Source organism: Terrapene carolina, unplaced genomic scaffold, assembly GCF_002925995.2.
Source record: "Terrapene carolina triunguis isolate 2854851 unplaced genomic scaffold, T_m_triunguis-2.0 Scaffold195, whole genome shotgun sequence".
Lineage (NCBI taxonomy): Eukaryota > Metazoa > Chordata > Testudines > Emydidae > Terrapene > Terrapene triunguis.
Window position 1 is genome coordinate 1,519,415 of NW_020664546.1, and position 14,317 is coordinate 1,533,731.

Consider the following 14,317-nt stretch of genomic DNA (forward strand, 5'->3'; position numbering starts at 1 on the left):
GACTTGATCACACAGGATCGCGGTCGCCTGCTTCACCCGAACCTGGAGTCGCTCCACCTTACAGCCTGGATGCTCCATGGCTAAACCCGGTGGAGTTGCAATGCTCTCATCAGGTCAGGCAGGTCCTTCTGGGTAGCAGGAAGCCCTCTACAAGGACCACGTACTTGGCCAAGTGGAAGTGCTTCTCCCTCTGGGCCACACAACGGGGCCGGGCTCCCTCGCTCACCCCGGTCCCCCTCATATTGGACTATTTGCTGCATCTGAGACACCTGGGACTGACTCTCTCGTCGGTTTGAGTACACCTTGCTGCAATCTCGGCGTTCCACCCGGGAGAGGGGGGTACCTCAGTGTTTGTGAACCCACTCGTTACGCGGTTCCTTAAGGGCCTTGACAGGCTGTTCCCACACATCTGTCAACCTGTCCCTGCTTGGGACCTCAGTTTGGTCCTGTCCGTCCTCACAGGGCCCCCCTTCGAGCCGCTGGCTTCGTGCTCGCTGTTGTATCTTTCATATAAGGTCGCGTTCTTGGTGGCTATCACATCAGTCCGGAGGGTGTCAGAACTTAGAGCTCTAACATCTGAACCCCCGTACACCATCTTCCACAAGGACAAGGTCCAACTCAGGCCGCACCCAGCGTTCCTGCCTAAGGTGGTTTCCCCATTTCACATGGGTCAAGACATTTTTCTCCGGGTCTTTTATCCGAAACCACACTCCTCTGCGAGGGAGCGTAGGCTGCATTCCCTTGACGTTCGCAGGGCTCTCGCTTTCTATATCGAAAGGACAAGGTCCTTCAGGAAGTCAACCCAACTTTTCGTTGCTGTGGCTGACAGGATAAAAGGGCTCCCGGTCACGTCACAGCGAATTTTGGCTTGGATCAGAACCTGCATCCGGGAGTGCTACAGTCGGGCCAATATACCAGCCCCGCCTATTACGGCCCACTCCACAAGAGTGCAGGCCTCTTCCGCTGCGTTCCTGGCCCAGGTCCCGGCGCAGGAAATTTGTAGAGCGGCTACCTGGTCCTCAATCCACACCTTTACGGCACACTACACCATCACACACCAGGCCAGAGATGATGCTGCCTTTGGCCGCGCAGTGCTCCAGTCTGCAGTAACGTCCGACCCCACCACCTAGATTCGGGCTTGTGAGTCACCTGCTTGGAATGGACATGAAAAATCACTCGAAGAAAAAACGGTTACTTACCTTCTCGTAACTGTTGTTCTTCGAGATGTGTTGTTCATGTCCATTCCAAGCAGGTGTGTGCACGCCGTGTGCACGCCAGCCGGAAGATTTTACTATAGCAGCGTCCGTAGGGTCGGCTTCGGCGCCCCCTGGAGTGGCGCCTTCATGGCGCTATATATAGGGGCCAGCCGACCCTCCACCCCCTCAGTTCCTTCTTGCCGATACTCCAAAAGAAGGGTAGGAGGGTGGGTATTGGAATGGACATGAACAACACATCTCGAAGAACAACAGTTACGAGAAGGTGAGTAACCGTTTTTTTTTGTGTTATGAGAATGAGTAAATAACACTCTTATTTACTTTCTCCACACCAGTCATGATTTTATAGACCTCTATCATATTCCCCCCCTTAGTCGTCTCTTTTTCAAGCTGAAAAGTCCCAGTCTTCTTAATCTCTCCTCATAGGGCAGCCGTTCCATACCCCTAATCATTTTTGTGGCCCTTTTCTAAACCTTTTCCAAGTCCAATATATCTTTTTAGAGATGGGGCAACCACATCTGCATGCAGTATTCAAGATGTGGGCATACCATGGATATTTTCTGTCTTATCTATCCCTTTCTCAATGATTCCCAACATTGTTTGCTTTTTTGACTGCTGCTGCACATTGAGTGGATGTTTTCAGAGAACTATCCACAATGACTTCAAGATCTTTCTTGAGTGGTAACAGCTAATTTATACCCCATAATTTTATAAAAATATAGTTGGGATTATGTTTTCCAATGTACATTACTTTGCATTTATCAACATTGAATTCAATCTGCCATTTTGTTGCCCAGTCACCCAGTTTTGAGAGATCCTTTTGTAGCTCTTCGCAGTCTGCCTGGGATTTAACTATTTTGAGTAGTTTTGTATCATTTGCAAATTTTGCCACCTCACTGTTTACCCCGTTTTCCAGATCATTTATGAATATGTTAAATAGGACTGGGCCCAGTACAGACCCCTGGGGGACACCACTATTTACCTCTTTCCATTCTGAAAACTGACCATTTATTCCTATCCTTTGTTTCCTATCTTTTAACCAGTTACCAATCCATGAGAGAACCTTCCCTCTTATCCCATGACTGTTTGCTTAAGAGCATTTGGTGAGGGACCTACATTTCATTTGCCAGAGTTTATGCTTCTTTCTATTTTCCTCATTAGGATTCAACTTTTTAAAGGATGCCTTTTTGCCTCTCACTGCTTCTTTTACTTTGTTTAGTCGTGGTGGCTCTTTTTAGGTTTTCTTACTATGTTTTTTAATTTGGGGTATACATTTAAGTTGAGCCTCTGTTATGGTGTCTTTAAAAAAGTTTCCATCTCATAAATTTGTCCAGCTCTCTCAAAGCTAAATAAGTGTTTTGCCCCCATGACTCCTATTAGAGGGCTATTCCAGAACTTCACCCTCTGATGGTTAGAAACCTTCTAATTTCCAGCCTGAATTTCTTCATGGCCAGTTTATATCCATTTGTTCTTGTCTTCAGTTTCAATAGTTCTTCACCCTTCCTGGTGTTTACTCCCTAATGTGTTTATAGAACAATCATATCTCCTTCCAGTCTTTGTTTTGCTAGACTAAACAAGCTAAACTCTTTCAATCTCCCCTCTTAAGATAGGCTGTCCATTCTCCTTATCAGACAAGTAGCTCTTCTCTGCAGCTGTTCCAGTATAGTTTAATCTTTCTTGAGCATAGGTGATGAGAACTGTACACAGTATTCCAAATTAGGTCCTACTAATGCCTTGTACAATGGCATTAATATTTCTCTATCCCCATTGGAAATGCCTCACCTAATACATCATAGGATCGTGTTCGCCTTTTTCATGGCCACATCAACTGGTGGCTCATAGTCATCCTGTGATCATCCCACGCTCCCAGGTCTCTGTTGCTTACACCTAATGAGCCCCAGCTTGTAACAGAAATTCTTATTAGACCCTAAATGCATGACTCTGCACTTGGTACTACTGAATTTTATTCCATTTGTCACTCCAGTGTTCAAGGTCATCCAGATGATACTGAACTATTATGATTTTTCCCCCTGCTTTTGTTTCAGATAAAAGTCTGGACTACAAATCCACAGCAATTTGTGGAGGATGAAGATGACGACACTTTTTCCTATACAGTAAGGATTGCTGCACAGGACTTGTTGCTGGTAAGAAATGTGTTCTGTGTCTAAAGGACCCAAATGGTATTGCATTACAACTTGATTGTTACAAAAATTGCTTCTGTCCCTTACATACAGTTTGTACCGGCTAGTTTGAAGTATAACAGCTGCAAAAAGAGTGTTTAAAATGCACCTGTACAAAGAAACAGAGTGACAGTCATTATTTCTTTTACCCAGGCTGTAGCTGCTGATTTCCAGAATGAGAGTGCAACTGCTTTGGCTGCAGCAGCTACGAGACACTTACAGGAAGCTGAGCAGGCTAAAAACAGTGGTGCTGAGCATTGGTAAGGAGACAGGCAATCTGGATAGCAATGATAATGGAATAAGTGGTGGGCTATCTCACAGCATTAGGCACATAATGCAAATTAATTGTAATTTCTTTCTGGTGATGCAACTGGGGTAAAATAAGAGCTTGTGGGTTTTGTGTGTTAGAATCAAAAATGTGAAAAAAAATTCCTGACCCATGTAAAGATATCTACAGTTACATATAGCAGTAGTGTTCTCTGCTCTCCCTAGAATAAACTAGCAGTTGCCAGCACTTCAGCCCTGAAATTGTTTTCAATTAAAATTCTTTTTCTGGTTACAACAATTCCAGATGAGTTATAAAAAATAAATTTGGGTGGACTTCTTCATTGGCTTCATGCTGCTGAATTCAGATATCCCCTCTTGTTTCTATTTGTGTGTGGATTTTTCATTATCCCCTCATGAATGCATCCGATTTAGAATTGTTTTCAATGGCCAGTATTAGGTGGGGAAAGGGGAAGAAAAGACATCTCAGTCTAATAGATACCTACTTATTGTCACATAAATATCCTGTGTTGTGTAGATAGTGTTAGCTCAGTGTTGTTTTTTAGTGGATATTAGAAAGGGGCAGTAACCATTCTATAATTAAATTTTCAGCTGAATTTCTCTGGAAAGCCTGATATTGCCCTCTCTGGTTCCCCACCCATCCCCACAGCAAAACAATGTTTGTCTTAAAATTGGTAAATTAAGCCTGAGTTTGAGGTAGGTTCGCCTTAGTCCAGAAAGTCCAAAATTCTAATTTTAAAAGTTGGGAGTTTAAATAGTAACGTGCAAATAGCTCATTGGCTCTGAGTTTAAAGTAAGCCACCAACTAACTACTGAAAACCTAAAAACCTAAGTGTCATTTAAAAAAAAAAAAAAAAAAAGCCAAGAACACCCAAGACTATATTTATAAATTTAAAAAAAATGATGAAGGGAAAGATAAGTTTATATTTTGAGTTCTCACATGGAGATGGCTGATAAGTTCCTCACAGAGAATTCTTCTGATTTTTGCTGTATCCTAACATAAGAACAAGTGTAGTGTGAGCATTAACATTGTTTGTTGGATTAATCTTTTAAAGGTGGGTGGGAATGCCCCTGCCCTGCCAACCCCCTGGTAGCCTCAGTACCACCATTCCTGCAGACCTCCTCAGGTGCTCATTTCTTATGGACTTAAGAGGAAAATCAGAAGAGGGTGTTTGAGTGGTGTGGGCATGGGGTTCAAAAGAGTAAGAGAATATGCGGGTGAGAACATGGAGACAATGAAGAAGAGGACATGGGGAGGCAGTACAGCAGGATATTCTACCCCTCCTACAGATATTAAGAGGTTTATAAGTGAGCCTTAAGAGGAGAAATAACCTCACTTCCTGCAAAACTTCGTAGGCTCGTTGGGGTTCCTCATAACCACTCCCAAGGTCCTAGGAGCCTTATTAGGCTTGGTCCATACTAATGAGTGACAATAAAATCAGCCCCAATGCTAACCCGCTCAGGGTTCATTGGAGAGCAAACTGCCTTAATGAGGCTTGCTAGGGGAAGTGGTTTGGCTGGCCCCTGAAGAATGCACTAAGGTTTGCAGGAGGTGTGTGCAAAGTCCCACTAGCATCCTAAGGCTCATGCAGTTCAGGAGGCTTTTAATGAGTGTCTTTAGGTTAATGGGGTGGGCGTGAGCCTTCTATGGCTCACAGTGGGGACTCGATCTTTGGGAGGGGGAGGGATCCCTTGCTATTCTGAGGGTGGGGGGAGGCCCAGCAAATCTCCTGAAGCCGATGGGGTGGTTGGTGTTGTGAAGGCCATTAAGAACTTCATAAGGCTCACTGGCAGTTGATGCACTTCCCTGTCACTTATTAGGATTATTTAAAAAACTTAGGCCTGTATTATCCACAGGAGGGTCTGGTTCTGTTCAATATCTTCATCAATGATTTAGATAATGGCACAGAGAGTGCGCGTATAAAGTTTGTGGACTGTACCAAGGTGGGAGGGGTTGCAAGTGCTTTGGTGGATAGGATTAAAATTCAAAATGATCTGGACAAACTGGAGAAATGGTCTGAGGGAATGAACTTCAATAAGGACAAATGCAAAGTAATCCATTAAGGAAGGAACAATCAGTTCTTCGAGTGATTGCTCATGTCGATTCCAATTAGGTATGTGCGCGCCGTGTGCATGGCAGCCAGAAGGTTTTCCCCTAGAGGTTTTTCCCTCCCTGGTGCCAAATATATGGCCCTGCCAACCTGCCGCCACTTCAGTTTCTTTTTACCACCTGTCACATTTAGCCGGAATGCTCATTCTCTCTTGCTTCAGCAAACCTCTCAGCGGTCTTCAGACTTCTCCTGTAAATAGTTAAATTAGTAGTTAGTATATAGTTAGTCTTTTATAAGATATCATCTGGGGGTACCCCCTCCTGTCCGTCCACCCCCCAGTACCAGGGCATGCCTTGGTCCCCAGGGTTTAAACCTTGTGCTGCGTGTGGCAAACCTATGCCTAGGAGTGACCCCCACACTTCCTGCTTAAAGTGCCTGGGCGAAGCACATCAAGAAGACGGTTATAGAATCTGCAGGGGATTTCACCCCAGGACCCAAAAGGAAGAGGGATCAGTGGTTGAAGATACTCCTCATAGAAGCTGCCCTCAGTCCCCACTGGGACTCAGGGTTAGCCGAGTGAACGCCGAGCACCTTGGCATCGGTGCATAGTGCTCTGGCGTCGACATGAGAAGTTTCAGCACCGAGTAGGGACTCAGATAGAGACCCTCGGCACCGACAGAGTTCTCCGCACAGGGGCTCCATGCAGGGCAGTGCGCGGCACTGTTCCCAGTCTCTGGTGCCCCACAAAAAGATGATGCCTGACACAGGGCGCTAACCCATGTCCAGACTGGCACGGAAAGACTCTGGCATAGTGAGACCCGTGTTGGGCCACGTAAGCGCAGCACCGCCTAGTCAGGCTCCATTGACTCCTGCCCCACCGAGGGACCAGTCGAGTCCAGGCCCCTGAGACTCCCCTCTCCGGGATGGTCGTGAGCAGGTGTTGTAATTGCCATCTACGCCAGTGACCTTTGAGGCTGCCAGAAAGCTCATTGCGTTCACGGTACTGCCTTCTCCACCTTAGCGAGACAGGGCACCTGAGAGACTTTCGGTGCTGTCCCGAGGCAAGCCAGCAATTGTACTGCACCAGTCGCCATCCCCATGGCGCCGGTCACTGGCATCTTCTAGCAGCGGACGGGCAGGAGAGCCACACCGGTCGGCACTGCTCCCCCATGGTGGTCCTACAGTGAGTCCTCCCAATTGGAGTCTGAGTCCTTTAGGTCTAGGCGAAGCCAACTTAGATCGGAGCACAGATGATTGAGGTGGCACAGAGAGAGGCAGCAATTCCACCCGATGCTGTGGCCTGTGCAATGGCAGGCTCCAACGCAGTGGCCTTTTTAGACTCCCTGGGCATTCCACCAAAGCCGGGGGTCCCCAGTCTAGGAGGTTTGTGTCGGTGGCTTCAGTATCCCACGCGCCTCCGCCATCCTCCTCAGCGCAGGTCCAGTCACCATACCAGAAGACCCGGCACCACACGATCCCCTCGGTGCCGAGGGTCAGGAACAAGTGCAGGTCCCAGATAGAGCCTCGTCCTGATCTTCACCAGATGAGGCAGTGGCTGGAACCTCCCAGGCTCCTGCACTAGAGGATAATAGGGTCCTCCATCAGCTCCTGAGCAGGGTTACCCAGAACCAGGGGATCCAGGTCGAGGAGGTTGCTGAGACATTGGATCCCATGGTGGACATTCTGGCATCCTCGAGCCCCTCTCGGGTTGCCCTCCCGCTCATAAAAACTATACAGGAGACCACCAAGACACTGGTAGACCCCTGCCACCGACAGTGAAGAGAACCTAGAGAAATTATTTCATTTCCTCTAAGGCAGGGGTGGGCAAACTTCTTGGCCTGAGGGCCGCATCAGGTTTCGTAAATTGTATGGGGGGACAGTTAGGGGAGGGGGTCGTGGCCCGGCCCCCACCTCCTATCTGCCCCCCCCCAATCCTCCCAGGACTCCTGCCCCATCTAACCCCCCCGTTCCCTGACGGCCCCTCTGGGATCCCTGCCCCATCCACACCCTCCCGCTCCCTGTCCCCTGACCGTCCCTGGACCCCCACCGCCCCATCCAATCTCTCCTCTTATTCCTGACGCGCGTCCCCCCCACCCCCCGGGACCCCTGCCCCCATTCAACCCCCTGTTCCCCCCCCCGACCCCTATCCACACCCCTGGCCCCGACCACCACCCCGAACTTGCCTGCCCTCTATCCAACACCCCCCTGCTTTCTGCCCCCCTACCGCACTGCCTGGAGCACCGCTGGCTGGCGGTGCTACAGCCGCGCCGCCGCCACCACACAGCATAGAGCACCGGGTCAGGCCAGGCTCTGCGCTGCCCCAGGAGCTCAGAGCCCTGCCACCCAGAGCATTGTGCCGGCGGCGGAGCGAGCACGCTGAGGTCGCGGGGAAGGGGGGACAGCAGGGGAGGGGCCGGGGGCTAGCCTCCTGGGCCAGAGCTCGGGAGCTGAGCAGGACGGTCCCGTAGGCTCTAGTTTGCCCACCTCTGCTCTAAGGGATTCGAACATTTTTATACACCACCGCCCCCCAAGCACACCAGGGCCCATCACCCAGAAACAGTGATGCAAAAAAGCTGGATGTCTTTGGGAGAAAAATTTACTCTACTGGGGGGCTTCACACTCCATCTACGCATCGGAGGCATTTTAAACTGCAGCCCCTTCTCAATTCTACCACCTTCAGAGCAGGCAAGACTTCTCTAGGAGGCGTAATAGAAATAATAGAAGGAGGGCTCAGGGCTCTGGGCAAGCGAAACAGTCCTCAGGTCGAAAGCAGACCTTTGGAAGGTGCGCCCGAGGGCAACACACCAGTCCAAACTCTGGACCCATCCATCCCTATCTTCCTGTGCCGACTATCCCATTTCTACCCTACGTGGGCCTGAATTACATCAGATCTCTGGGTGCTCCACCCGGTAGAAAGGGGATACTCTTTCCAGTTCAGCTCCCTCCCTCCCTTCCACCCTTCTTCATCTTCCCTCTTCAGGACCCCTCTCACGAGCAGCTTCTCATGTAGGAGGTGCACATGCTCCTAAGTGTGGGGGCGGTGGAAGAGGTAACTCAGGAGTTGAAGGGCAGGGATTTTTATTCCCGGTATTTCTGAATATCGAAAGCCAAAGGTGGCCTCAGGTCCATCCTAGACCTCAACAAGTTCATAAAAAAACTGAAGTTTCGCATGGTCTCTTTGGCCTCCATTATCCCTTCCCTGAATCCGGGGGACTATTATGTCACCCTCGATTTGAAGGACGCTTACTTTCATATTTCAATAACGCTGTCCCACAGAAGGCACCTCAGGTTTGTGGTGAACCACAATCACTATCAGTTCACAGTCCTTCCTTTCGTCTTGTCTGGGGCACCTTGAGTATTTACAAAGTGCATGGCAGTTGTAGCTGCTTTCTTGCGCAAGCGCCAGGTGCAGGTGTTCCCATACCTGGATGACTGGCTGGTCAAGGGTTGCTCCAAAGCTCAAGTGGAGGCGCATCTTCTATTGAACGTATAGAAGTCAACCCTGTCCCCTGTTCAGCGGATGGAGTTCATAAGGGCAGTGTTGGACTCAACACAGGCAAGAGCATATCTCCCAAAGCTGCAATTCCATACCCTGTGCGACTTCATACAAGGTTTCAGGCAGTTCCCTATCACCAAAGCAAGGAATTGTCTAAAGCTCATTGGCCACATGGAGTAATACATGTGACACTACACCCCATATTCTTCATAGAAATATTGTTATATGATTATAGCATCTCTAAGATGTATTTTATGCAAAATGGGTCTTGTGAGATATCATTAGAAAGGTTATGATTTCCTGAATATGATTATCCTATTTGTATGCATGTATTATTTTTGTATCTAAAGTTAGGAATATTGACTATACATCTGTACTACAACAGTGTTTGCTCCTGGGGAATGCACACCCGACAGAATGCAATCAGTCTGAATGGCCCATTAGGAAAAACAATAGGTCTTTGAGCATGGTAATCTCCCACCGTCCTGGGATGCTACAAATAGCCTCTGACTCATGGCTGCTTTGACGCTGCAGAGTCCTGTGATCAAAGTCACCTGGTACTGGACTCCATAATAGAATGCCAGTATTTTTCCACTGAGGGGGATGGGGGAGCCACATTGGAAAACAAAGGCTTTCTGCCATATGTAAAACCCATTTAAGGCCAGAGAGTGACTTAATCAAGGTCGTTCTTCACTGAATCCCCGCCAGGATGACTGCTGGTAATATCCAAGAAACAAAGACAAAGAGGGATGGGGGAAGGGGAAAGAGCTGAGCCCAGGCTGGGACGGTGTCTAGCCTGTGAAAGAAATACCTGGAGTTTTAAGCTGCAAGCAAGAGCAGCTTGCCTTCAAGAAACACTGCATTCTCTCTTATACAACATTTAGGGTGAGAAATTACTACTTGTAACCAATTTCTTTAGTATTAAGCTTAGCTTGTGTGTTTGTTTCATTTGCCGGGTAATCTGCTTTGATCTGTTTGATAACCCTTATACTCACTTAAAATCTATCTTTTGTAGTTAATAAACTTATTTTTATTTTCTCTGAAACCATTTTGTGGAATTCATAATGGGGAGGCAAAAAGCTATGCATATCTTCCTCCACATTGAGGAAGAGTGAACTTTATTTGCTTATTCTGTACAGTTCTCTGTGGAGCGCAAGACAATACAAGTTTGAGTTTACACTCCAGAATCATAGAATCATAGAATATCAGGGTTGGAAGGGACCTCAGGAGGTCATCTAGTCCAACCCCCTGCTCAAAGCAGGACCAATTCCCAACTAAATCATCCCAGCCAGGGCTTTGTCAAGCCGGGCCTTAAAAACCTCCAAGGAAGGAGACTCCACCACCTCCCTAGGTAACGCATTCCAGTGCTTCACCACCCTCCTAGTGAAATAGTGTTTCCTAATATCCAACCTAGACCTCCCCCACTGCAACTTGAGACAGAGGGGGTGTGCACTTCAGTGCTGGGCAATTCCCTAGCTGAGTCTTCCCATGCAGAGCTGATTTCAATGTCTGTTTCTTTCTGCAGCTAGGTGTGTCCCTACCTGTGTGTGTGCTGGAGGAGGCTTGAGGGCCTGGCTCAGAAGGACAGTGTAAGGGAGCCCAGGCTAGTGGAACAGGCAGGCTCAGTGGTACCCTGGTACATTAGGTGTACTGGAGGGGGGCGACCTGTCACAGTACAGCATGCCAGACCTCTTCAGGCGTGGATAACCTTGGTGTGTTGACCAATTTGGGACGGTCTAGACATGGTTGCCACTCTACCCCGGCTGGTTCTCGAGACTCTCCTATGGTGGCTCAACCCATAAGCGATTTGTGCAGGTATTCCCTTCTCCAGACCTCAGCCATCCCTTTCACTGGTGACAGAGGTGTCAGCAATGGGTTGCGGAGCGCACCTAGGGGAGCTCAGGACCTCTGGTCCCAAGCGGAGCTCTTACTTCATATCAACATCAGAGAGCTGAGGGCAGTCTGTCTGGTATGCCAGACATTCCAGGTTCACTTGGAGGGGAGATGGATATCAGTCATGACAGACAATGCAACAGCAATATTTTACATAAACAGAAGGGGGAGCACGCTCCTCTCCCCTGTGCCAAGAAACCCTCAAACTGTGGGACTTTTGCATAGCTCACTCAATACACCTGGAGGCATTTTATCTCCCCAGCATTCAGAACAAGTTGGTGGACTATCTCAGCAGATCCTTTCACTGCCACGAGTGGTCCATCCGCCCGGATGTCGTGAACACCATCTTCCAGCAGTGGGGAATTCCCCAGATAGACTTGTTCGCCACGCAACGTAACAGGAAGTGCCTGCAGTTCTGCACCTTCCTGAGTCACAGCCCAGGCTCCATCACGGATGCGTTTCTCCTTCCTTGGAAGGATCACCTCCTGTATGCGTTTCCACCCATACCACATGTTCACAAGGTGCTACTCAAAGTTTGAAGGGACGAACCTTTGGTGATATTGACAGCTCCAGCCTGACCCTGTGAGCACTGGTACATGTCTGTCCTGGAAATGTCAGGGGAAAACCTGATTACCTTACTACTGCTCCCAGACCTGATAACTCAGGATCACTGCCGCCTCCATCACCTGTATCTCTTCACCTCACAGCGTGGAAGCTCCATGGCTAAACCCAATGGAGCTGGCTTGTTCAGGCCCAGTTAGGGAAGTCCTCCTTAGCAGTAGGAAACCGTCCACTAGGAAAATGGAAAAGATTCACAATTTGGTCTTCGCAATATCTCCCATTTCCTACACTCTCGTCAATACCCGTGATATTGGACTACCTCCTGCACCTAAAGCAGCAAGGGCTTTCTATGTCGTCAATAAAATTCCACTTGGCTGCCATTCCCTCCTTCCATCCAGGCGTGGGAGGCTGGTCGGTGTTTACCAACCTGATAGTTGGTTGTTTTCTTAAAGGTCTTGACAGGCTATACCTTGACGTACAACAGCCGATCCCAGCCTAGGACCTTAACCTGGTTCTTTCCAGACTGATGGGGCCACCCTTTGAACCGCTTGCAACATGTTCTCTGGTCTATCTCTCATATAAAGTGGCATTCCTGTTAGCAATAACTTCTGCTAGGAGGGTGTCTGAGCTTAAGGCCCTAACATCTGAGCCTTCCGTACACAGTGTTTCTATAAGGACAAGGTTCAACTTCGGTTGCATCCGCCCTTTCTCCCTAAAGTTGTCTCCCAGTTTCATGTTAATCAGGATATTTTTCTTCCAGTGTTCTATCCCAAGCCGCACGCAAAGTAGCAGGGAGGAAAAACTTAATTTGTTGGACGTTTGCCTGACGTTAGCCTTCTATATCAAACGGACGAAGCCTTTTCAAAAATCTATTAAGCTATTCATCACAGTAGAAGACAGAATGAAGGACCTTCCAGTCTCCTCCCATAGAATCTCATCATGGATTACTTCCTGTATCTAAGCGTGCTACAGTCTGGCAAAAATACCTGCCCCTGTGCTGACAGTGCATTCCACAAGGGCACAGGTGTAGTCAGCAAAGTTCCTGGCCGAGGTTCCAACCCAGGAAATTTGCAGGGCTGAGACACGGTCCTCAGTCCACACCTTTATCTCGCATTACACCATTACTCAGCAGGCTAGAGATGATGCCGCCTTTGGCATAGCGGTGCTTCAATCAGCGAACCTTTGAGCCCGACCCCGCCTCCAAATTTCAGCTTGGTAATCACCTAAATGGAATCGATATGAGCAATCACTCGAAGAAGAAAAAAGTTATCTCCCTTTCGTAACTGTTCTTCGAGATGTATTGCTCATGTCCATTCCAATACCCACCCGCCTACCCTTCCGTCAGAGCATGGCCGTCAAGAAGGAACTGAAGTGGCGGTGGGTCGGTGCCATATTTGGTGCCATGGAGGCGTGACTCCAGGGGGTGCCTGAACCAACCCAACGGGTGCTGCTAGGGGAAAAACCTTCCAGCTGCCATGCACGTGGCGCGAGCACACCTAATTGGAATGGACATGAGCAACACATCTGGAAGAATAACAGTTATGAGAGGTAGGTAACCGTTTTTTGCCCACATACAAAATGAGAAATGACGGCCTAGGAAGTAGTACTGCAGAAAGGGATCCTGGGGGTCATAGTGGATCACAAGCTAAATATGAGTCAACAGTGTAACGCTGGTGCAAAAAAAAAAAAAAAAAGCTAACGTCATTCTGGGATGTGTTAGGAGGAGTATTGTAAGCAAGACATGAGAAGTAATTCTTCTGCTCTATTCCGCACTGGTTAGGCCTCAGCTGGAGTATTGTGTCCAATTCTGGGTACCACATTTCAGGAATGATGTGGAGAAATTGGAAAAAGTCCAGAGAAGAGCAACAAAAATTATTAAAGGTCTAGAAAACATGACCTAATAGGGAAGATTGAAAAAAATTGGGTTAATCTGGAGAAGAGAAGACTGAGCGGGGACATAAGTTTTCAACTACATAAAAGGTTGTTACAAAGAGGAGGGAGAAAAATTGTTCTCCTTAACCTCTGAGGATAGTACAAGAAGCAATGGGCTTAAATTGCAGCGAGGTCGATTTAGGCTGGACATTAGGAAAAACTTCCTAACTGTTAGGATGGTTAAGCACTGGAATAAATTGCCTAGGGAAGTTGTGGAATCTCCATCATTGAAGATTTTTAAGAGCAGGTTAGACAAACACTTATCAGGGATGGTCTATATAATACTTAGTCCTGCCATGAGTGCAGGGGATTGGACTAGATGACCACTTGAGATCCCTCTAGTCCTACGATTCTGACCAGGAAGTCAGATGAGATGAACAGGCTTTATAATCTATGAATGCAGGGCCGGCTCTGGCTTTTTCGCCGCCCCAGGCGAAAAAGCCTCTGGCCGCCCCCCGCGGGGGGCGGCCGGAGCCCCGGGGGGAGGGCAGCGAGCCCCGGTGAGGGCTCCGCTCTCCCCCCGGCGGCCGGGGGGAGGGCGGCCGGAGCCCTGGGAGGAGGGCGGCGAGCCCCAGCCGGGGGCTGGGCTCGGCTCCCCCCCCCCCCCCCCCCCGGCGGCCAGAGCGCCGCGCCGCCGCCCCCCTCCAGGTGCCGCCCCAAGCACCAGCTTGGGTGCCTGGTGCCTGGAGCCGGCCCTGTATGAAT

The 14,317-nt window shown here is 48.8% G+C and overlaps 1 protein-coding gene across 4 annotated transcripts in view; it reads left to right on the plus strand.

Moving 5' to 3' along the window:
• The window catches only part of IPO9 (importin 9), a 195,336-nt gene that overhangs the window by 96,874 nt on the left and 84,145 nt on the right, over positions 1 to 14,317 (plus strand). For all 4 annotated transcript variants that reach the window (XM_024192875.2, XM_024192880.2, XM_024192896.1 and 1 more), the window contains 2 exons: positions 3,260 to 3,358; positions 3,548 to 3,654. In XM_024192875.2, coding sequence (XP_024048643.1) covers positions 3,260 to 3,358; positions 3,548 to 3,654 — 206 coding nt within the window. The remainder of the gene's footprint in view (positions 1 to 3,259; positions 3,359 to 3,547; positions 3,655 to 14,317) is intronic.